Source organism: Carassius gibelio, chromosome B25 (genome assembly GCF_023724105.1).
Source record: "Carassius gibelio isolate Cgi1373 ecotype wild population from Czech Republic chromosome B25, carGib1.2-hapl.c, whole genome shotgun sequence".
NCBI classification, from domain to species: Eukaryota; Metazoa; Chordata; class Actinopteri; order Cypriniformes; family Cyprinidae; genus Carassius; species Carassius gibelio.
The window spans coordinates 17,128,420-17,151,293 of NC_068420.1; the positions used below are offsets into that span (position 1 = coordinate 17,128,420).

At 39.0% G+C, this 22,874-nt stretch overlaps 2 protein-coding genes across 4 annotated transcripts in view; both read left to right on the forward strand.

Moving 5' to 3' along the window:
• Window positions 1-7,465: 7,465 nt before the first annotated feature.
• Window positions 7,466-11,429, forward strand: LOC128014131 (programmed cell death protein 2-like). 2 transcript variants are annotated; one of them, XM_052597448.1, is made up of 6 exons: window positions 7,466-7,793; window positions 8,987-9,150; window positions 9,271-9,672; window positions 9,768-9,881; window positions 10,822-10,979; window positions 11,260-11,429. In XM_052597448.1, exons 1-6 carry the CDS (start codon window positions 7,689-7,691, stop codon window positions 11,391-11,393), a joined length of 1,077 nt encoding a protein of 358 aa, XP_052453408.1. In that variant the 5' UTR covers window positions 7,466-7,688; the 3' UTR covers window positions 11,394-11,429. The 2 variants fall into 2 exon arrangements, with proteins under 2 accessions (XP_052453408.1, XP_052453409.1); XM_052597449.1 differs by lacking the exon at window positions 9,768-9,881.
• Window positions 11,430-12,751: 1,322 nt separating this feature from the next.
• LOC128014130 (protein BANP) overlaps window positions 12,752-22,874 on the forward strand; it is a 49,893-nt gene continuing 39,770 nt past the window's right edge. For both annotated transcript variants that reach the window (XM_052597445.1, XM_052597446.1), the window contains exons 1-6: window positions 12,752-12,878; window positions 14,538-14,627; window positions 14,705-14,787; window positions 14,873-15,072; window positions 16,896-16,997; window positions 17,132-17,301. In XM_052597445.1, the coding sequence (XP_052453405.1) occupies window positions 14,555-14,627; window positions 14,705-14,787; window positions 14,873-15,072; window positions 16,896-16,997; window positions 17,132-17,301 (628 nt within the window). In that variant the 5' untranslated portion in view covers window positions 12,752-12,878; window positions 14,538-14,554. The remainder of the gene's footprint in view (window positions 12,879-14,537; window positions 14,628-14,704; window positions 14,788-14,872; window positions 15,073-16,895; window positions 16,998-17,131; window positions 17,302-22,874) is intronic.

Sequence of the window (22,874 nt, forward strand, 5' to 3'; positions counted from 1 at the left end):
TGAGCAACTGCATATTGTCAGCTGAAACGTTCTCAAATGCGATGGAACGTTTAATTGAGAAGTGGAACGCGATTTCATGTTTGTAATTATTTTATCCTTTTTTTGATTGTTTCAGATTTACTTTATATAAAGTCATGGCCAAAAGTTTTGACAGTGGTCCTTAACAAAAACTGAGTTTTTGCAAAGTTTGCTGCTTCAGTAATTGTACATTATTTTTTCACATATGGTATACTGAAAAACAAAAATCCGCATAAGTTTAAAGGGTTTTATTGGCAAAAATAAATAAATAATAATAATAATATATATAGTCAATATTAACAGTGTAAGACCCTTGTTCTTCATAACCCATTGTCATGATTCTGCCTTTGTGTCCTGATTTTTCCTCTAGTCTTGAGGCAGGATCATGACAGACCCGTGTTTTGTGTACAAGCACATGGCCTTGTCTTTGGGCCATGTGCTTGTGTTGTCTCGTTTCCCTTGCCCCGCCCCCTTGTTATCCTAGTCTTGGTCATTATTGCTTTACCTGCGTCACCTGTTGTGTTATGATTAGTCTCCCTACTTATATCCCCTTGTGTTCACTGTCCTGTGCGGTTCATTGTAGTGCTGCCACGACTCGTCGACGTCATCGATTACGTTGACTACAAAAATACTTCGTCGTGCGTGAAATGCGTCTACACGTCACACTGTTTGTTTACATCTCGCGTAATGGCATACAGGGAATGGAGAAAGTTGCATTCTATCACAAAAACAGAGACCACTGTCATCAAAAGTATGGGAATACTTTAAACAGAAGCCAAATAAAATGGCCTTTTGCTCCCTTTGCAAAACCGACATGGTGTACCACAGCAGCACAACTGCGATGCGCGAGCACCTCAGAGGAAAACATCTTGGCGCTCTCCGGTGTCACGGTTTAACTGGTTACCCCGTGATATGGTGACCAACTTCCTGCTTCAGGTCTGATATTCTTGCGCTTGCGGTATTCTGAAAAGTTGAGATGTTTTTAACTCGATGCGGTGCGGACGCGCCTGGAAAAAACGAGCGCGTCGCGACCGCGTCGCTTCCATTATAAGCGCGCTTATCGCGCGCCTACATTGGAAATAACGAACTTGAGCGCGCATACGTAATATGTGAACGGCCCCTTAAAAGACAGCGCGCCGCGAGACAACAGTCACAAACCACCGAGCTACCCCGAATCAGCTCCAGATCTCTGGAGACCATGCTAAACCATAGCAGAACCCTGACTACACTTTATGGTTTGTGATGCTAAAGAACATTTCATGACGTCTCAGACATGTAAATTTATGGCTACTGTGGTTTAATTATAAACGCTATCATAAGCTCATATTTACCATAGTAAAATAATTTTCTTTGCCTCTTTATTATTTTATACTGTAAAAACTTCAACCACATAGGTTGAAAATGAATAAAGGTTGAAATATTATATTAGAAGTTGTACTTATATATTTGTTTTAAAGTTATCTAAAGGATTTATTAGCTAATAAAAAAAGAACATTAGATTAATTATTTATTAGAATAAAAATAATCGTTAGATTAGTCGACTAATCGAAAAAATAATTGTTAGATTAGTCGACAGAAAAAATAATCGTTAGTTGCAGCTCTAGTTCATTGTTATTGTTACACTTTGCTACTTATTGTGACACTTTGAAGATACGCCGTGAGTCTTGTGATTGTTTACTTGTAGTTAGAGTTCTTGTGTTAAGAGTCTTTTGTTTATCGTGTCTACCTAGTTTTATTAGATTATCTTTCCTTGCCCTAGTCATTGTGTTCCCCCTCGTGGGTTTTGTTTTCCCCTTTTTGTTGATAATAAATCCTGTGTTTTGTGCATCCTGTCTGCATTTGAGTTCATCCCTACCCTCCACGTGACACCCCTGCAATCCACTCTAGCGTGCTGGATATTACTGGGCCAAACCCTGACTGATGGCAATCCATTGTTGCCTTATTAGTTCTCAGAGTTGATCACAATTTGTGGGCTTCTGCTTGTCCACTCGCCTTTTGAGTAAAGACCACAGGTTCTCTATGGGATTGAGATCTGGGAAGTTGCTTGGCCACGGATCCAAAGTTTCAATGTAATGATCTTTCGAGCCACTTCTTTATCACTCTTGCTTTGTGACATAGTGCTTCATTATGCTGGAAAATGCAGAGACCACATATTAGATAATTTAAAAAAGTCACTCTTGCAGGACGTTTAGATACTATTCTTTATTCATAGCAGTGTTTTGGGCAGAATTATGAGAGAGCCCACTCCTTGGTTAAAAAACAACCCCACACATGGATGGTCTCAGGATGCTTCACTGTTCAAAAAACACAGGACACAAGGTAGTGTTCACGTTTTCTCTCTGAACATTTGATTTTCCAGATGTCCCAAACAGTCAGAAGGGAGCTTCATCAGAGGAAATAACTTTGCGCCAGTCTTCTGCTGTCCAATCCTTGTACTTCCTGCTGAATTTCAGTCTACCCTTGATCATTTTCATGGAGAGAAGTGGCACCTTTCAAGGAGACTTCTTGACACCAGACCGTCCAAAAGTCTTGGTCTCACTGTGTGCAGATGCTCCACACCAACCTGCTGCAATTCCTGAGCAAGCTCTGCACTGCTGGGGACTCGATTCTGTAGCTGACTCCTCGGGAGGAGACAGTCCTGTTCTGTCGCTGATTCTTCGGGAGGAGACGGTCCTGTTCCTTCGTTGACTCCTTGGGATGAGACGGTCCTGTTCCTTAGCTGACTCTTCAGGAGGAGACGGTCCTGTACCATTGCTGATTCTTCAGGAGGAGATTGTCCTGTTCTGTCGCTGACTCTTCAGGAGGAGACGGTCCTGTTCCTTAGCTGACTCCTCGGGATGGGACGGTCCTGTTCTGTCGCTGACTCCTCAGGAGGAGACGGTCCTGTTCCATCGCTGACTCTCTGGGAGGAGACTGTCCTGTTCGGTCGCTGACTCCTCGGGAGGAGACAGTCCTGTTCTGTAGCTGACTCCTCAGGAGGAGACGATCCTGTTCCATCCCTGACTCTTTTGGAGGAGATGGTCCTGTTCCATCGCTGAATCTTCGTGGAGGAGACGGTCCTGTTCCTTAGCTGACTCCTCGGGAGGAGACGGTCTGATTCCTTAGCTGACTCCTCGGGATGAGACGGTCCTGTTCTGTCGCTGACTCCTCAGGAGGAGACGGTCCTGTTCCGTTGCAGACTCTTTGGGAGGAGACGGTCCTGTTCTGTAGCTGACTCCTGAGGAGGAGACGGTCCTGTTCTGTAGCTGACTCCTCAGGAGGAGACGGTCCTGTTCCATCGCTGACTCTTCGGGAGGAGACGGTCCTGTTCCTTCGTTGACTCTTTGGGAGGAGATGGTCCTGTTCCTTAGCTGACTCCTCGGGAGGAGACGGTCCGGTTCCTTAGCTGACTTCTCGGGATGAGACGGTCCTGTTCTGTCGCTGACTCCTCAGGAGGAGACGGTCCTGTTCCGTCGCTGACTCTTTGGGAGGAGACGGTCCTGTTCTGTAGCTGACTCCTCAAGAGGAGACGGTCCTGTTCCGTCGCTGACTCTTTTGGAGGAGATGGTCCTGTTCCGTCGCTGACTCCTCAGGAGGAGACGGTCCTGTTCCTTAGCTGACTCCTTGGGATGAGACGGACCTGTTCCTTAGCTGACTCTTCAGGAGGAGACAGTCCTGTTCCATTGCTGATTCTTCAGGAGGAGATGGTCCTGTTCTGTCGCTGACTCTTCAGGAGGAGACGGTCCTGTTCCGTCGCTGACTCCTCGGGAGGAGACAGTCCTGTTCTGTAGCTGACTCCTCAGGAGGAGACGGTCCTGTTCCATCGCTGACTCTTTGGGAGGAGATGGTCCTGTTCCTTAGCTGACTCCTCGGGAGGAGACAGTCTGATTCCTTAGCTGACTCCTCGGGATGAGACGGTCCTGTTCTGTCGCTGACACCTCAGGAGGAGACGGTCCTGTTCTGTAGCTGACTCCTGAGGAGGAGACGGTCCTGTTCTGTAGCTGACTCCTCAGGAGGAGACGGTCCTGTTCCATCGCTGACTCTTCGGGAGGAGACGGTCCTGTTCCATCGCTGACTCTTTGGGAGGAGACGGTCCTGTTCCTTAGCTTACTCCTCGGGAGGAGACGGTCCGGTTCCTTAGCTGACTTCTCGGGATGAGACGGTCCTTTTCTGTCGCTGACTCCTCGGGAGGAGACGGTCCTGTTCCTTCGTTGACTCTTTGGGAGGAGACGGTCCTGTTCCTTAGCTGACTTCTCGGGATGAGATGGTCCTGTTCTGTTGCTGACTCCTCAGGAGGAGACGGTCCTCTTCTGTTGCTGACTCTTTGGGAGGAGACGGTCCTGTTCCGTCGCTGAATCCTCAGCAGGAGACGGTCCTGTTCCTTAGCTGACTCTTCAGGAGGAGACGGTCCTGTTCCATTGCTGATTCTTCAGGAGGAGACGGTCCTGTTCCATTGCTGATTCTTCAGGAGGAGATGGTCCTGTTCTGTCGCTGACTCTTCAGGAGGAGACGGTCCTGTTCCGTCGCTGACTCCTCGGGAGGAGACAGTCCTGTTCTGTAGCTGACTCCTCAGGAGGAGACGGTCCTGTTCCATCGCTGACTCTTCGGGAGGAGATGGTCCTGTTCCATCGCTGAATCTTCGGGAGGAGACGGTCCTGTTCCTTCATTGACTCTTTGGGAGGAGACGGTCCTGTTCCTTAGCTGACTCCTCGGGAGGAGACGGTCCTGTTCTGTAGCTGACTCCTCGGGAGGAGACGGTCCTGTTCCGTCGCTGACTCCTCAGGAGGAGACGGTCCTGTTCCATTGCTGACTCTTCGGGAGGAGACGGTCCTGTTCCTTCGTTGACTCTTTGGGAGGAGACGGTCCTGTTCCGTCGCTGACTCCTCAGGAGGAGACGGTCCTGTTCCATTGCTGACTCTTCGGGAGGAGACGGTCCTGTTCCTTCGTTGACTCTTTGGGAGGAGACGGTCCTGTTCCGTCGCTGACTCCTCAGGAGGAGACGGTCCTGTTCCGTCGCTGACTCTTTGGGAGGAGACGGTCCTGTTCTTTAGCTAACTCTTCGGGAGGAGACGATCCTGTTCCTTAGCTGACTCTTCAGGAGGAGATGGTCCGGTTCCTTAGCTGACTTCTCGGGATGAGACGGTCCTGTTCTGTCGCTGACTCCTCAGGAGGAGACGGTCCTGTTCCGTCGCTGACTCTTCGGGAGGAGACGATCCTGTTCAGTAGCTGTTTTTTGAGTTTTTTTGGCCAATGAAGCTGTTAGCAATGATTTAAAATGCATCTGATCACTCTACACAATAATCTAGAAACAATGTGAATGAACACCACAACAGATTAAGCAGCAAACTTTGCAAAACACAAACTTTATGCCACTTCCAAATCTTTTGGCCATGAATGTATGTATCTATTAATCTATGCGATGCAATACTTTATATCTGTTTAATTAATTAGAATGTACATTTTCTACTCCATCCAAAACGATTTAATACATTTTGTAAAGTTTTATTACATTTATTTATTTATTACATTTATTTTTTTTGTTTTAATGTATATGTGCTGTATACATGCTATATGCGTCTGAAACTATTTTATTTAAAAAATTAATGGTTTAATAAAATCACAGACATGGGCATGAATTTCTGTTATTCATAAATGTGTAACATTTATTCTGTTTTTAGATATTTTAAATATGCAAACTTATATCGCTAGTTATTATTACTTTATTAGTAATTACTGTTTTTGTATAATTTGTATAATCTGCAATGATACATATGCAGGAGGTCAACCAAACTATAGGGGGCCTGAGCAAACTTCCAATGTGCCCTCAACATAATTACAAAGTCAGACCTGGGAAAGTCAAGTAAACTAAAAACATTTTAAATGTAAATTTTTATATATTTTAAAGTAGCTTTGCGTTTATTTTGTGCAAGAAATTTGCCCTTGGAATTAACAAGGCTGAAAAGCAATGATATACCAAAAATTGCCCGAAAATAAAGGGGATCCATATTAGGCAAGTTATAATGTTGTCGAAAAAGTATGTGTTGGTGTGGTTTCTTTCAATCTGGCAACACAAAGAACGTTATCAAATAGTGGCTGTCTGTCATAAAAGTAATTCAACCCTTTACCCTAGTGCCTATTCATAATGACGACGCGAGGGGGATTTTAATATTACCTTACATGGACCTACAGTTCACACAATACACGTTGACCTACAAACAGAACAGTATAGTTCAAAAGGGCTTGTTATCTTAGCGATGCTTGGATTCACTCGCTGCGTTTCAGGTTCATGAATGAACGTGTTCCTTGCAAACTGTGAAAATCTAGCAGGTTTATATTAAAACAGTTTGTTGTTGTAGGAATTATGTGTGTAAAATCGCCAAACATATCGGGCCAGTGGCGCAATGGATAACGCGTCTGACTACGGATCAGAAGATTCTAGGTTCGACTCCTGGCTGGCTCGGTTCTTTTGAACTTTGATTCTCGAGTTCATTTGGGTCATTTTACTCATTAGAAACACGATACTCCGAGAAACACTTGAGTGAATGAACGCAGAATACAGCTAAAGAGTGTATGTGTGAAAGCTCAAAATAAAAACAATCGTTAGAACTCAATGATTCCCTTTTGTTTAAATACATTTCTCCACTGTTTTGTTTATCTTCAACACTATGAAAAGCGTCAAATATTTTTGATAAAGACAAAAATATGATTTTAAGCCAATAGGTAGAAAAAAACCCCAGCTAAAATGATCCGAATCACCGATGTATGGTAGAAGATTTATATGACTTATAGTGACCCAACCCAACTGAAATATTTTCGGAAGCAGTTTCTGACAATTATTCGCAAATAAACAGTGTTTTTACACTGCGAACATATCAAATAAAACGCGTATTTTGCTGTAAAGGCTCTTTTATTTTGCACAGGAGGACAGTGAAGCACTGCCCCCTCGCGGCACGACCATCAAACTACTTATTTACCTCAGCCAATACAAAGGTGATATTTTATGTTTTAGATTAAGTTTATTATATTAATACGTTTTGATACCTTTATGCAGGCACCGATAGTGGAGCTTATAACAGCAAAGGTGGGTTTCTATATAATATTGTAGCATTTGACATAACTTTCGGATTTGAATCAATTGCGAGGAGACGCCGCGAGAGGGCAGTAGACTTGCACCCGAAATTAAAGTTAAAACTGTTTTGAGTCACCTTTTAGCTTTCTTCAGTGTCTTTTATTCAACTGTCAGTTTAGCAAAGGATTCTCTGACTTTTGATTCTCTGAACACGAATCGACAACAAACCAGTCCATATTAGTTCAAAAGTCTAATTTTACATTATATGAAATGAATGTGAATGTAAACATGCATATTTATACGAGTTTTCGTGCCTGAATCTCTATCAGCAGGCCGCAAAACGTAGGCTAACGAATCAGAGTTCAAAAGAACCGAGCCAGCCAGGAGTCGAACCTAGAATCTTCTGATCCGTAGTCAGACGCGTTATCCATTGCGCCACTGGCCCGATGCGTCACTAACTTCAAGCAATATGAACAAAATTAAATATTTCACTAATTGAAGTTCATTTATCAGAATGAAATGTCTGATTTTAAGATCAGTACGATTCAGTAACGAGTGTCAACAGCTTCAGTCTCCACGTGTTCAGAGAAGCACATGGCCTGAAGGTGTCTGCTTATGAATCATGGCAACATCACTGCACGAGACAGTCCTCATAGGAATATGTGATGGAGTTATTGACCAGAAGAAAACCACATCTTACTGCACGAACAAAACTGGAGATCGGCCGGTAAAGCGAACACAATCTGAACATATAACGTTAACGTTACACAGGGGCTGTGTCATGCTAACTGAACCAAGCTAGCTTGACAGATTACTTAACGTTACTTGATTATACTGTAATGTTTTTTTTTTTAAAACGTGCGCAAAATTAAATCAGATTTGTGTGCTTGCGTAAGTGAACAGCAAAATTTTAGATTTCTAAAAATGTTTAAAAGTAAGTTAGGCTATATCGCCAGCCAGTTGGCTAACTTGTGGGCTAAACATACTAACTCGCACGTGTAAGATTAATCAGCTATTATAAACTACTTTAACGTTTTTATGATGTATGATCACTTTTGTAACCAAAAAAAAAAGCTGTAGCTATGGTTACAGCATTTTATTGGGCCAGTGGCGCAATGGATAACGCGTCTGACTACGGATCAGAAGATTCTAGGTTCGACTCCTGGCTGGCTCGGTTCTTTTGAACTCTGAGTTAGTTTGATTTATTTCATTATTCAGTATAATAATTGGCTGACGAGTCAAAAAGGGCAAGGCAAGTTTTTCTTCTCAAACTTGCAAGAGCACAAGAAGGAAATACATTATATAAATATATCGATATATAAACAATTATCAGTTAATTAAAAAGGTTGTAGTTTATGCTTTTCTTAATACATTTTATTGTAGAATATAACATTGAATGCAACAATACAAAGCGTTCTGTGATATTTCAATTTTGTGAATATAATACATGTCTAAAAGTAATCAATAGTTTTTAGAAAATGTTTGATTTATTTAATTTGATTTACAGAATGTGCATTTAATAAAATATATGTGCACAGCATCTAAAATAAATTATATAAAATATTTTGTCAAGGGAAGATGTTTAAATCTGGAAGGCTTTACATATTATACTAAACTATATCCTATTAGCTAAACAGACCATAATTAAAATTCATATTCAATTTATACATGACATAAAATCATATTTACATTTAATTAAAACAATACATGTATTTAATTTACCTGATTATATTACACAATATGACAATATTACAGATTATATAATATATGTATATACATATGTGTTATTACACACTATGTATTTTTGTATTTTGCATTATGAACATTTTAATTATGAAAAATGCATTACAAATACAAGTGTATTATTATTATTTATTTGAATGTATTTTATTAGAATGGAAAGGTTTTTCTTCGTTACAGGACCTGCTCCCCGTGATCTCCCTCCAGCACCCCACGTGTGCTCTGTGTCGGAGAGGCCTGTCCCAGGTGGTGCAGATCTACTGCCCTCTCGCAGCGTCTCAGTACCACAGAACCATCCACGTGTTCGCCTGCACCAGTCCACAGTGCAGCGGCAAATCAGAGAGGTACAGCCTGTCATTTTAGATGAATGCATTATTCATATATCAGTTGTGTGCCTCTTCCATAACTAACATAACCCTTAAAGCCTTTAATTTCCGGACCATGTCGCCTGTGTATACACCTAGCTGGACTGTCCTGCGCTCTCAGTGCTTGGTGGATGACATCAAATCAAGACAAAACAACAAAACCACAGCATGTGCAGACTCTGCGATGTCCAGAACAGACTGGTGTGATGAAGCTGATGACTGGGGAATGGACGATGCACAGCAAGTGGAAGAAAGCGCCATACAAATGCCAGATGACAGCACAGGCGAAGGAAATGATGTCAGCAGCAGGCTTCAAGACCTCTGCATCGATGGAGATCATCAGAGTGGCCTCCAGCCCACCGATGTGCCCGTTTTCCAGGCCTTCTACATAAGTGTTATGGAGGAAACAGACCTGGATGGGTTTCGTGACACGGATCATGAGGACGAACTGCTTAGAGAGTATGAGGAGAGGGAGGGAGTGAAGGTCAGGGAGATTCAGAGGTGAGGATGGTGTCCACAGTGTATCTCTGAAGAATGCATGGATGGGTGGATGTGTAGATGTCTATTAGACATCTCAGTTTCTATACTTTTTTCAGTTGCGAAAGAGGGGAAGCTCGGGAGGAATACGAGAAGGCCACGGCCAAACACGGAGATGAAGTGTTCAGCAGTTTCATGAAGAAAATCTCTCTTTGTCCCGAACAAGTCTTACGGTGATTGCATTCGCAACAACTATTGAAAAATCCAATCGGGAGAGCCTTGTGTTTATTTGCATGTGTTTGCATGCATGCTAGTGCAGTGTTATTGTTGTTAACTAAAACTAAAACCATAAACAATTCTCAATATTTGAAATAAAATATTAATATATATATTTTTTATCATTATATTCCAGCTAGTTGCCAGATCAACATTTAAAAAAAATAAAAAAATGGAAAATGTGATAATGACAAAACAAAACAAAATGTGCAAAAATGTAACTAAAAATTTAAAATCAAAACGATATATAAAAATGTAATTTAAATTAATAACAAAAACACAATAGTATATCAGGGATATTAAAATAAAACTAATAGGATACTACTACAGCAATGAACATAACACATGGCGAGTTGTCTGATTCCCCAACAAAAGACTGATCCTTTAAAGGAGTCGGTTAAAAAGATTCACAAAAAATCATTTCTGACTGAGTCAGCTTTATGAATCACACTACCTCTGTTAAGTAATCACTGACACAGTCCACAGACACCTTTAATGAACCGTCAGTAGTTTATCATGTATGTTTCATTCTTAATGAATCAGAAACCATTACTGTACGTTCAGTTCATGAGATTAAAAATCATGGATGAGCAAAAAAAACTTTGGGAGCATCATTTTTTCTGGATTATTACAAGGGGGCACTTACACATAAAATGACGCATGGTCTAGAGATGCCGTTTTTTAATTGTTCGGTGTCAGGCGCAAGTGCAGCTGTCAAACACGAGGTGCGAGGTGGTGATTTCATATGAATTTGTATGATATAACGTGTGATTTTTCCAACAATAGTAAACTGAAAAGTCCATCCCGAAGCATGGCCATCATAAACCGTTTGTTGTATTATTCACCCAATCACTTGATTATTTGCTGATGTTTTAATCGAATGTGTTCCCTCTCCAGATACAGTTGGGCTGGATCCCCTCTGTTAATAGCAGAGCCTCGTCCCAGTGTTAGTCAGACGGTGCCGGTCTGTGCTCACTGCGGCAGCCCGAGAGTCTTCGAGTTTCAGCTCATGCCAGCTTTGGTCAGTTTGCTCGGGAGTGCAGACCCAGATTCAGGTAAACACAGATGTTCTCAAATTTACATCATACCAGTCATTTATTTATTACAAATTAATGTTATGCATAAAAATGTGGGAAGAATTGGAACTCAATGCAATACTTCATCTCCATTTACTGATTTATTATGGCAAGCAGGTGTGCAATGCACAGTTATTAATAATGATCTCAAAATACCTTCTGATCGTGCATCGCACCAGGATGTATTCTGTGATGATGAAAGGCTGACTGTACATTATATCTTTCTCACTATATTTGTTTTAATGTTTTGTTTTGTCAGATGTTTGCCTGGAGTTCGGGACAGTTCTTGTGTTCACTTGCAGAAACAGCTGTTGGAAATCTGGATCAACGGCTCCAGTGGAAGAGTTTCTGGTTGTCCAGCCTGACCCTGACCAAAAGCTCTTCAAATCATAAAATTTGTCAATAAAGATCATAAAGATTTAATCTAAAGGAGTATGAAGATTCAAATTGGCTGAAAATGTACTCGCCCTAATCCAGGATTTAGATGAGTTTGTTTCTTCATCTGAGAAATATAGCATTGCATCACTTGTTCACCAGTGGATCCTCTGCAGTGAATGGGTGCCGTCAGAATGAGAGTCCAAACAGCTGATAAAAACATCACAATAATCCACACCACTCCAGTCCATCAGTTAATGTTTTTGTGAAGCAAAAAACTGCATGTTTGTAAGAAACATCTGTCTGTCTGTCTGTACTAACATGAAGAACCAGAACAAACGGAGACAGACTCAATCCTGAACTGTGGAAATGTCTCCAAGACACTTCAAGAAACCTGGAAAGCTACAGTACTGTGCAAAGTTTTAGGCACTTGTGTAAAAATGCCGTAGAAAGAGGACGCTGTTGAAAATAATGCCATAAATAGATTCGATTAACTAAATTGGTGACCATCCTTTGCGTTTTAAGCAGTTTTTACCCTCGGGTGCACTTAGGTAGATAATGTAATAATACAGTTTTGACCCTTTTCTCAGTAAATGTACATAATTTTCGCACAAATACTTCTACACAAAACTTGGCTCTCGTTGGTTCCTCGTCGAGCATCTGCGCGGGACTGAGCCAGTGTTGCCAACTTCTTTCAATGGAAAGTAGCTAAACCCTGCCTGAAAAGTCGCTAAATGTCGCTAGATGACGTCATATGGTAATTACCATATTCATGACGTAGGTGCGTCATATTATCTCGCCCTTTCTGTGCTCATGTACTGCATTTTAATGCTGCAAAAATTCTCAATAAAACGTTTTTTATTATTATATTTTAATGTTTCTGTTGTCAGACAACGGAATTAATATTATAATGACTGAAACGCGGTCCATTAAGACTACATACCAGCTCTCAAAGATGTTAATCTGTGCACTAAAATCCTATTCACGACTATGAAATAACATACACATAAGATTAAGACAATGGTTGAACTGTGATTTCGACTGTACTTGTATGTAAAATAGAGTTTGAAGCAACAGAATATCTTTTTTTAACTGAAAGTGCTGCTCCTCTCTGCTCGCTGAACAGGGCAGATAGAGATGCGTGTGCGCGCGCTGCCTGTGGGGGGGGGGGGGAGAGAGAGAGAGAGAGCGCGAGCGCTTGTGCTCGTTCGGCAGTACTGGAGAGTCTCAGAGAATAAATAAGGTCTGTCAAAAAAAAGTCGCTAGATTTGTCGCTAGTCGCTTTTTTGGAAAAAAGTCGCTATGGGGGTTTGAAAAGTCGCTAAATCTAGCGACAAATCCGCTAAGTTGGCAACACTGGACTGAGCGCTGTTATGAGGCGCTCTGTGTGTGCGCGTGCGCAGTGAGAGCTGCGAGCGCCGCTCAATGCTCAGGCTTTCTCTCGCGAGGAAGGACGCCATTATCGGATCCTCACAAACAACACGAGAACTCATCATTCACACGGTAATATAAACCCTTCTGACACGCGACGCCTCCCGCTCTCCGCGCGCGGCGGAAACATGGCGCTCCGCAGCAAAGAAATGCACGTTATCCTGCCGTTTTCGCCTCAACGGTGTCTTGCGTGTCATGAAGGGCACAAACGAGGCCTGTTGCAGGTCCCTGCTGCTCTTTTGAGCCGTTGGTTTGAGCTAACAGGCTACACGAGCAGGCTAGCTGCAGTTTGCTAACGACTGAAGCATTGGGTTTATTATTATTATTAAACTCTTAACAAGATTAATAGCGATTAAAGAGTGTTTAGTGTTTACTGAAACCGGAGAGCGTCGGTATTATTGGTTTGTCCAAACATGTAGTGTTTAATAAGAGTTGAACGGGATTAGATCTTGTAATTTAACGTTGGTTTTAATCTCCCTCCGCAGCAGCACATTCTCATCCACTGTTAGAAACATGAGACTTGCTTCTTATAAAAGTTTACACGCTGTGGATGGATGTTAGGGCATGTGCTATGATAATAATACCGAGATTGGTTTCATACCTTGCTGCACCGTGTAAATATCACTTAAGATTGTAATTTATTTAAGATTACAAGGGTGCTTTTTATATTCAGTTATGAAAAGTTAGATATGTGTAGTTTATATACATGTACAGAGTCTTTACTAAACTATCTGAAATACCTCAATTACAATTAAGCATGTAAAACAAATACCTTTTAAAATAAATTCTACCTGTTCCCAGCCATTACCTGTTAACATCTGCTTAGAGGACTTTATTTATTTTCAAAAACATAAAAAAAGAGAAAAATTCCAATAATTATAAAAGAAAAGGAAAATCCATTCCATTATGAAGCTGAATGCACACCAGGCACTAATTATAATAATAATTGTTAACATTTTTGAGTTATATATACACACACACACATACATATATATATATATATATTAGTTTCTATTAAAAAACTGCAATTAATTTTATTAGTGAAAGGGATGGTGATGTGTTAATGGACAGATCGAGTGTAGGGTCACCTTTAGTACCTCATCCTCTTTTCAGGAGCTCTGAGCTGATGGTTTTGTTTGTTTGTTTTGGTTTAATTTTTTGACAAGGACAATGATTCAAAAAAAATCACACATGTACCTTGTGGTGTCTTATAATATAAAATTACAATATTAAAAACACTTTCCATGCAAATGAAGGAAAATTGTTAATCCTTTCCAAAATAATGTAAAAAAAAAGCAAATCATTCATATAACATTGATATCAGATTAATTTAATAATTGAGATATTAATTTAATAAGATATATATATATATATATATATATATATATATATATATATATATATATATATATATATATATATATATATATATAATTTTTTTTAATTTATTTTCTGATTTCATTTAAATTTTAGGTAAAGTTTTAGTAAAAAAAAAATTCTGTTCTTGTCCTGTTATTTAGACAGATAAATGTTGATATGGTTTTTATTCATTTTTATTTCAGCTTTAGTTTTAATGATTTAAAAAGAAAAAGAATGAGACGTCGCTTTGTCAGTTTCAGTCAGTTAGTTTGGAGTTATGGGAATGCTATCTTTTAACGATTTTAGTTTAAGCTGTAATAACCCTGATTGAAGTGACACAAGCATTTATTCATCATCCGTGACATCTTTCAGAGACGCAGGCTTGAAGGATGTCCGAGCAGGATTTGGTGGAGATAGTCCAGATCGCCGTGGCAGATTTGAATCATGAAGGACACCAAACAGGTGAGTCCTCCTCTGAGTCAATCAGAAGCTGCAGAGAGTGTTTGTGGTTCTCTACAGTGTTGTTTTAATTGAACTAGATGTCCTGGAGAACAATGAAGACGCTGATCAACCGGGCAGGAAACGAGCAAGGCTGGACATTAGCCAAGAAACCTCTATTAAGGTTATCAGAGACGATCAGAGTATAGCTGTCTCGTGTCAGCGTGGATGTTGGCTGTAATCGTGTTTTATTGGTGTTTCTCTCTCAGGCGATGCTGGTGTCCATCAGTCAGGTCATCTGCCAGCGGCTGGACAGCATGGAGGCCAAGCTGCAGGTGCTCGAGGACACCTGTCGAGGGTTAGTGGAGAAGCTGGACACAGTGATGGGGAAGAACCAGTCCACGATTCAGGTCCCCATGGTGTCAGGATCCCCGTTCGGAGCCACTCAGACCTGCGACAAAGTACGCTGGTAAGGGGAATGTTTTTACATTAAATAATTTTACATCCTGATGAATTCACTTGATGGTAAATTGTCTTTGAAAAAGTGGGGAATCATGTCCAGTCGGTGTTTATTGTGGAATATTTGAAGATCTGCATCACTGCTAACATTCATATTGACTTGTCAACAAACATCACCTTCCCATGAGCCACCAACACTGTTTAAAACAAGAGCAATGTGCTTCTCATCTGATGCAGGACCTAGACTGTAAAGAATAGTTATTTTGTAGAAATAAAATGAGATATATATATGTGTGTGGCACATTTATTAATTTTAAGACCGGAAATATTTTTGAAAAACAAATTTAGTAAATATTCTTTAATATTCATTATTTATGTATGATAAAATAAAAATAAAAAAATATATATATTTGTTATCTTGTGGTGGTTTCAAATATATAATATTACACTTCTTGGAAAAATAATCATGGCAAATTACAAAAAGCTTTCTCTAATGGTGAATTTGTACTATGAATTTATGCCACAATTATGTAATATGTGCATTTAACATCAACAACAAAAGTTATGGGAAGTTTTTTTCTACTCCTTTTCAAAGTTAATAATTAATTGTATTTTTCTGTCCTAACTTTACATTGTTATACGGTGCATTTTATTATGTAATTGTATTACTAATTATTAGATGTTTAGTCTGATACTGATGATTTCTTTCTTGTTATGCTGGACACTCAAACCCTGGCTGGTATTAAAATGTAACACTAATTTGTCTGAATAAAGTAAAAATAAAACCATCTTAAATTCTGTAAATGAATCCAGGAACTTTAATGCTGTGTTTACACCAAACGCGAATAGAGCGTCTGGCTCGAATGATTTCAATGTTAAGTCAATGCAAAGGCACGTTTACGCGCGTCTGAAGGTCTCGCGGCGCAAATGAGGCGTTTAGCGCGGCACGGAAGACGTGAATTCGCCTCATTCGCACGTCTAGTTCGCGCGAATGGCACGAATTGAGCGTCTGGTGCGATGGGCGCGTTACGCGAAAATTGTGCTTTTGTGCATTTGTGTGTTTGACGCGAATTCGCGTAGGCAGCCCGAGTTGAAAAATTTGAACTTTTGGACCTCGCTTGGAAGAGTGTGTTATAAATACACATTTAACTTTTGAGTCACGTACACATTTATCAACCCGCGGCATTCCCACAGTTTTTTAACAACTATTTTCCCCCTAATATAGGCTACAGCTACTTTTAGCTAACAAGATAATGCATTTATTCAGAGGACGTGTGCAGGAAAAAGTTGAAAAGACTGGAATGCTTGATCAACATCAGCCATCTTGCAAACAGACAACCGCTGGCACTTGCACCTCCCAAGAGAAGCGGATTTCGCCTCAGACGCGCGTCAATTTCGACTTCAAACTTTTGCTTTCTATGCGCGTCTACTTCACTCAAGACGCGCGAATGCATTCAAAATGTTCAAGCTGCAAACTAGACGCGGTAGACGCAAATTTGACACTCTATTCGCGTTTGGTGTGAACAGCATAACAATCATTATTTTGAGATGTGCATTTAACAGTGTTACTATATTATTATTAGTAGTATTTTTATTATGTTTGTGTAAGCTTGACTTTGAGAGTTAAATGATGATAAAAGTAATCTAAATATAAAAACAGAGGAAATTACGTATCTGCATAATTAAATGTTTAAGGAATATTAAAGCTATCGGTTTATATCGAGCATCCCCTGTTTATTATTAGGACAGTCTTTTTTGTGTTGTGATCCACCGTTTGAGAGCCAGCAGTGATATTGACAGTGTGAGACAGTAACAGTGAGTGTTTGCTGTCAGTGTTGTTCCTCATACTAACGTGATCGTGAGTGGAGACCGGCCGAAGACGAGGGAGGAAACTTCTCCGCGCGCCTCAGACTCTTTAGAGAACCTGCTCAGCAAGTGAGTGCCACAGACTGTGCTTTTGAGCATACAAGAAATAAAATATATTCCCCTGTGTTTGCAAGGTGTATTTAAAATGTACAGAAGACACAGCTCTCCATAACATCTCTCTGTGTGTTATGTTTTCATTGCAGTACTGTTGGACGAGGAAGACAGAAGACGATCGTGCTGAAGGTTCCCGTCCATGAAGAGGTTCAGGAGGATCAGGAAAGCGGGTCTGAAACCAGTGATTCGGTGTCTAACAGCGGCCAGCCTTTATCTCAGAATACCAACAACGTCACGCTCATCACTCTCAACTCGGAGGGTAAGATTCACAAGAGGATTATGCTTTGTCTGAAAAATTCACAACACATGCATTTATTTGTGCACAAAAATCCCGTAAATCATTAATACAGCAAGCTTTGATCGGACATAAAGGAAATTTTTTGAATGTATTTTATTATTTTAAGATATTTCTGTATGATCATTTGGTATTTACAAATGTATGACTTTCCAGAAAAAAAAAAAGTTGATAGATTGATTACATTGGTCAGAAGAAAGAAAATGTCAAATTTGCCGGCACTCCCACGGCCTTGTTTTACAAACGGCATTAAAAAAATTGTGTAATTCAAAGTCATTAAAAACAAAGTATAATGTTGTAAATGTATGTAAAACAAAAAGGCATTATAAAAATATATATTTTTTATAACAAAGTAATGAAACGCAAAGTATAATGTTGTGTATATTTATATGATAATGTATATGATTTTTTTACCAAAAAAAAAAGTTGATAAAATAATACAAAGCACAACATTATTGATGTACAATATATTTTTTTAAACAATTAAAATAATATTAGTACAAAATAAAAAGTAATAAAACACAAATAATGTTATAAATGTACGTTATTTAAAAATATATATAAAAAATTTAAACAATAAAAATGTAATGCTAAGGTAATAAAGTAAAAAGTATAATATAATACATGTAATTAAATATAAATAATATATATATGTAATACTAAGGTAGTGACACAAGTTATAAATGTAGTTTTTAGAAATTAAAATACAAAAATAATAACATTTACAAAATTCACATTTCATAATTAAACAATAATATTATAAATGTGCATGATGCTTTTTAAACTAAATTACAAAAGCTGCTAGTTTTATTATTTTAATAACGGTTGAAACCTGTCATCACAATCTGTAAAACTAAGCTTAATCCTTGAGGTCCGCAGCAAAGTCCCTTTCAAGGAAGGTCTGTTCATTCGGCCGCCATATTTGCAATGCAGCTCAAACAAGACCAAGTCCTGTCTGCATGAACGGGGGAATCCTGAAATCTCAAAAACTACTAGCTGATCTCTCAATTAAATCACATATTTCAAATCAGTAACAAAATCTGAAATTATCTGCCCCATGGATGTGATATCTTATGCTCAAATAGTGTTTTAAAAGCTTATTTCTCAGACTATACCAGCCAGTGTGCATGCACAGTCAAAACGCACTGATGTCCACACAAGTGCATCGGCTGGTCCAGCCTCGGCAGCAGTGACACAGTGACTTTACACATCAGTGATCGGCTCTTTCATTTTATAAGACGGGACTATCCTGCCATATTGTGCTTTGTAGCTTCTCCCAGTCATTAGTATCGGAGTGAACCATCTTTGTATTTCTATAGTCTCTGTCCATACATTCCTGAAGGTGTCATCGGGGACAGGACAGGGTCAATATAGAGAGAATCTGATTGGATGAAAATCATTGTGCTGCAGAAGAACCCATCAAAATCATCAGTCTGTTTTCCAGAAGAGAAAGACCATAAATTTTAACATCTACTAAAAGCTTATTTTGTCAAAGTTTAGAAGTAGACTAGCATATAAATTTCCCCAAAGCTAAGAAGAACTAAAAGCCACAAAAAATTCCAATTTTGCCATTTTATGGCATCTTTAAAGGATATGATTTTTATAAGCCGATGGGAAACCATTTGTTTTGAGTTTAGCGCAAACATGGCCCCACAAGAAGAGCAAATAATTTGAAAAAAATATTGAAAAGGTTTGAAGACATGGAAATCTTTGAAATGCATCTGCCCAAATAAGATAATAGCATTTTTATGTCTCGCATGTGTTTTGTCTCTGTGGTTGGGTAAATTTTAAGGATAGAAATATAGCGGGAAAACATTGAACTCTTATAAGTGTGAACAGAAAACAATAGGCTCCGGTTAGTGAAATCAAAGTGTGCTCCACTATTATTGGTTAATAATATAAACAGGCTCTGACTATCCACTGTCACTTCAAACAGAGCTTGTTACACCAGCGGCCCATGTGTGTCATGTAAACGTCTGTCCGTCCGTGATTCAGGGACGTATCTTTGGTCTGGAGGAGGTCTGGGATTAAAGGGTTGGTTTTGATTGCTTAACTTCTGCTTTTGATTTTCGTATTATTTGACTGGGTTGTTTTAGAGCGGCGTCTGGGTAGTTCAAAGACGTTCCTCCACAAATATTCACTCGTTCACAGCTGTTCGTGATGATATTTATTCAACGAATGGTACACTTGGTTCTTTAAAGGCTTTGCTTTTGTTTGTTTGTGTTATTTTCACCTTGCGTTAACTTTCGTCATATTGTTTTGATGCAGAGGAGTGGGGTAAGATGTGACATCCCTTTAATCAACCAAACTGTGCAGCATTTTTTGCATGTAAACGTCTATTTAAAGAGTGACCGTTTTACACATCTGCTAATTGAGAGATTCACTCTTTTTGTATGACAATTATTTTTAATTTTTTACAAAATCTTATTGTTTCGCTACATACAAATATTCTACATTTTTATATATATATATATATATATTCTGGTTTAAAAGTGTACAAATATTACATAAAGCCCTGCCCCCCTATTTTATATTTATGAAATTGATGCATTTAGCAGACGCTTTTATCCAAGGCTATCAAATTTTTTTATGTATCATTTGTTCCCAGGGAATCGAACCCACAACCTTGCTTTGATAACGCAATGCTCTACCAATTGAGCTACAGGAACACAAAAATATATGAATGGAGAACTTTTTCTCAAAATTATTACGTATAAGTTTCCATGCATTTTTATTTTAAATACATTTTTGCTAGAAATGTGTGTTTTATAAAATATTATATTATGAAAAAAAATCTTGCTATATTGAATTATTCAGAATTTTACATATTTTAATTACATATAAATGTATTAATTATCCATCAATTTATCAGTTTTAAAATCATGATTATTTTTGTATTATTATATTATATCCTATTATATTGGCAATATTTCTTACATTAAAATGTTCTCAATGTGAATTTAATTTCATTTTGCTAGAAATGTGCAATTCCTAGAATATTATATAATATAAATTATATATATAAATTTTATATATATATATATATATATATATATATATATATATATATATATATATATATATTTATATATATATATATATATATATATATATACACACAGCTGCCTGTTACTGAAAGACTGACATGGAAAAAAAATGAATTTATTTTGCTAGAAATGATGTGCTATAAAATGAATTATTATTATATCGCAAAAGACTCAAATGTAAACGGTCCACATATTCCTCAGCTTACCTTTTGACCTGACACATTTTACTCCCTAACATCATTTTAACACGCCCGCTTTGACGAGACACAGAAACCCACGTCCATGATGAACCATAATAAACCCCATCAAGCCATAGCCCCAGCAATGCCTGGCATGTACCACACAGACAAATATTTAATAGAAATGCCTATCTAAATCATTTCTGAGACAAATTATGCCAAAGTCACAATATTTTTCTTGAGAGCCCTGTGATGAGAACACATTCCTGGATATGTAATATTTCCAGTCTTTGTTATGTGAAGAAGAAATTTGGTGGTCTAACTGTTGAACTTCAATCATCATTTTCAGTCATGCCAGCATTTTTGGCTAAATCAAGTAAGCGTCTCTGGTCTAAACTAGTAATGCTCTTGTGAAGTGTTTGTTCGGTGTCCAGCAGGGGACACTCTTGCCTTTGCTCTGAGATGAGAGTTTAGGTCTGTAACATCAGCAGACATTGAGGGAATTGCTCTCACCCCTCCACAGATATTTGGGGTTACTAGTAGTCTCATATTGAAGACGATAGCTGATGCTTCACTTATATGTCACACTGACTGTCACATATTTTGATGTTTCATTATATCTTACGCAGTGATTTGATCTCTAGATCAGGGGTTTACAAACTTTTTGATGCCAGATATCAAATAGGTTGCTCTTATGCAAATGTGCATCTTCCTAAAATATTAGTGCAGCAAATTCTTTTTTATTTTTTATAAAATGTTAAGAAATTCATACTGGGTGAGAAAAATGTTAAGAGTGAGTAATATTATAAGGACAATATGTTTAAAAAGTACAAATAATTGGCATTTATCTTCTCATTGCAAAAAGCAAATGTAAATTATTAGGAAATAATCCTGAAAATATTTTTATCCATTATTTGTGATGTTATTTTAGTAAATGTTCTATTATAGTGGGTTGTGAACCTACACTGATCTCACAGTTCGGATACAATTATAATGCCATCGTTTCGGTTCAATTCGATGTCACGATGCATCACAATTTTACTTCAAAATATAAAATGATCTTAAGTTAACCAGAGAGCCCTGGGCTTTTATTAACCCCCAGATGTCGCTGTTTACGAAACACTCTTTTAAGCTTTTCCTGAAACAATCAGAGGAAAGCCTCAATGCTTCATGAGGCTTGGTTTGCCCATAGCTACCCCTGAATACTTCAGTGTGTGTGACATTATTTACACACAGCGTGTGTCTTCTCCAGGTCGTGCTTGGGTTGTTCAAGCTGAACGTGCCTAATGTATTCTACCGCGACAAATGACATCAGAAAAGCGTCAGTAAGTTATAATCTTTTATAGTCTGTTACTGAACCAATACCGGATCGTCCTCGTCTGCATCACAATGCATCGACACCCCTATATTACAGGTCCTTCTCAAAAAATTAGCATATTGTGTTAAAAGTTCATTATTTTCCATAATGTAATGATAAAAATTTAACTTTCACATATTTTAGATTCATTGCACACCAACTGAAATATTTCAGGTCTTTTATTGTTTTAATACTGATGATTTTGGCATACAGCTCATGAAAACCCAAAATTCCTATCTCAAAAAATTTGCATATCATGAAAAGGTTCTCTAAACGAGCTATTAACCTAATCATCTGAATCAACTAATTTACTCTAAACACCTGCAAAAGATTCCTGAGGCTGTTAAAAACTCCCAGCCTGGTTCATTACTCAAAACCTGACTGCTGTCCAGAAGGCTATCATTGACACCCTCAAGTGAGAGGGTAAGACACAGAAATAAATTTCTGAACAAATAGGCTGTTGCCAGAGTGCTGTATCAAGGCAACTCAGTGGGAAGTCTGTGGGAAGGAAAAAGTGTGGCAAAAAACGCTGCACAACGAGAAGAGGTGACCGGACCCTGAGGAAGATTGTGGAGAAGGACCGATTCCAGACCTTGGGGGACCTGCGGAAGCAGTGGACTGAGTCTGGAGTAGAAACATCCAGAGCCACCGTGCACATGCGTGTGCAGGAAATGGGCTACAGAGAAGCAGCACTGGACTGTTGCTCAGTGGTCCAAAGTACTTTTTTCGGATGAAAGCAAATTTTGCATGTCATTCGGAAATCAAGGTGCCAGAGTCTGGAGGAAGACTGGTGGGAAGGAAATGCCAAAATGCCTGAAGTCCAGTCTCAAATACCCACAGTCAGTGATGGTCTGGGGTGCCATGTCAGCTGCTGGTTTTGGTCCACTTTGTTTTATCAAGGGCAGGGTCAATGCAGCTAGCTATCAGGTAGGGCTGGGACAACGCATCTGCGTC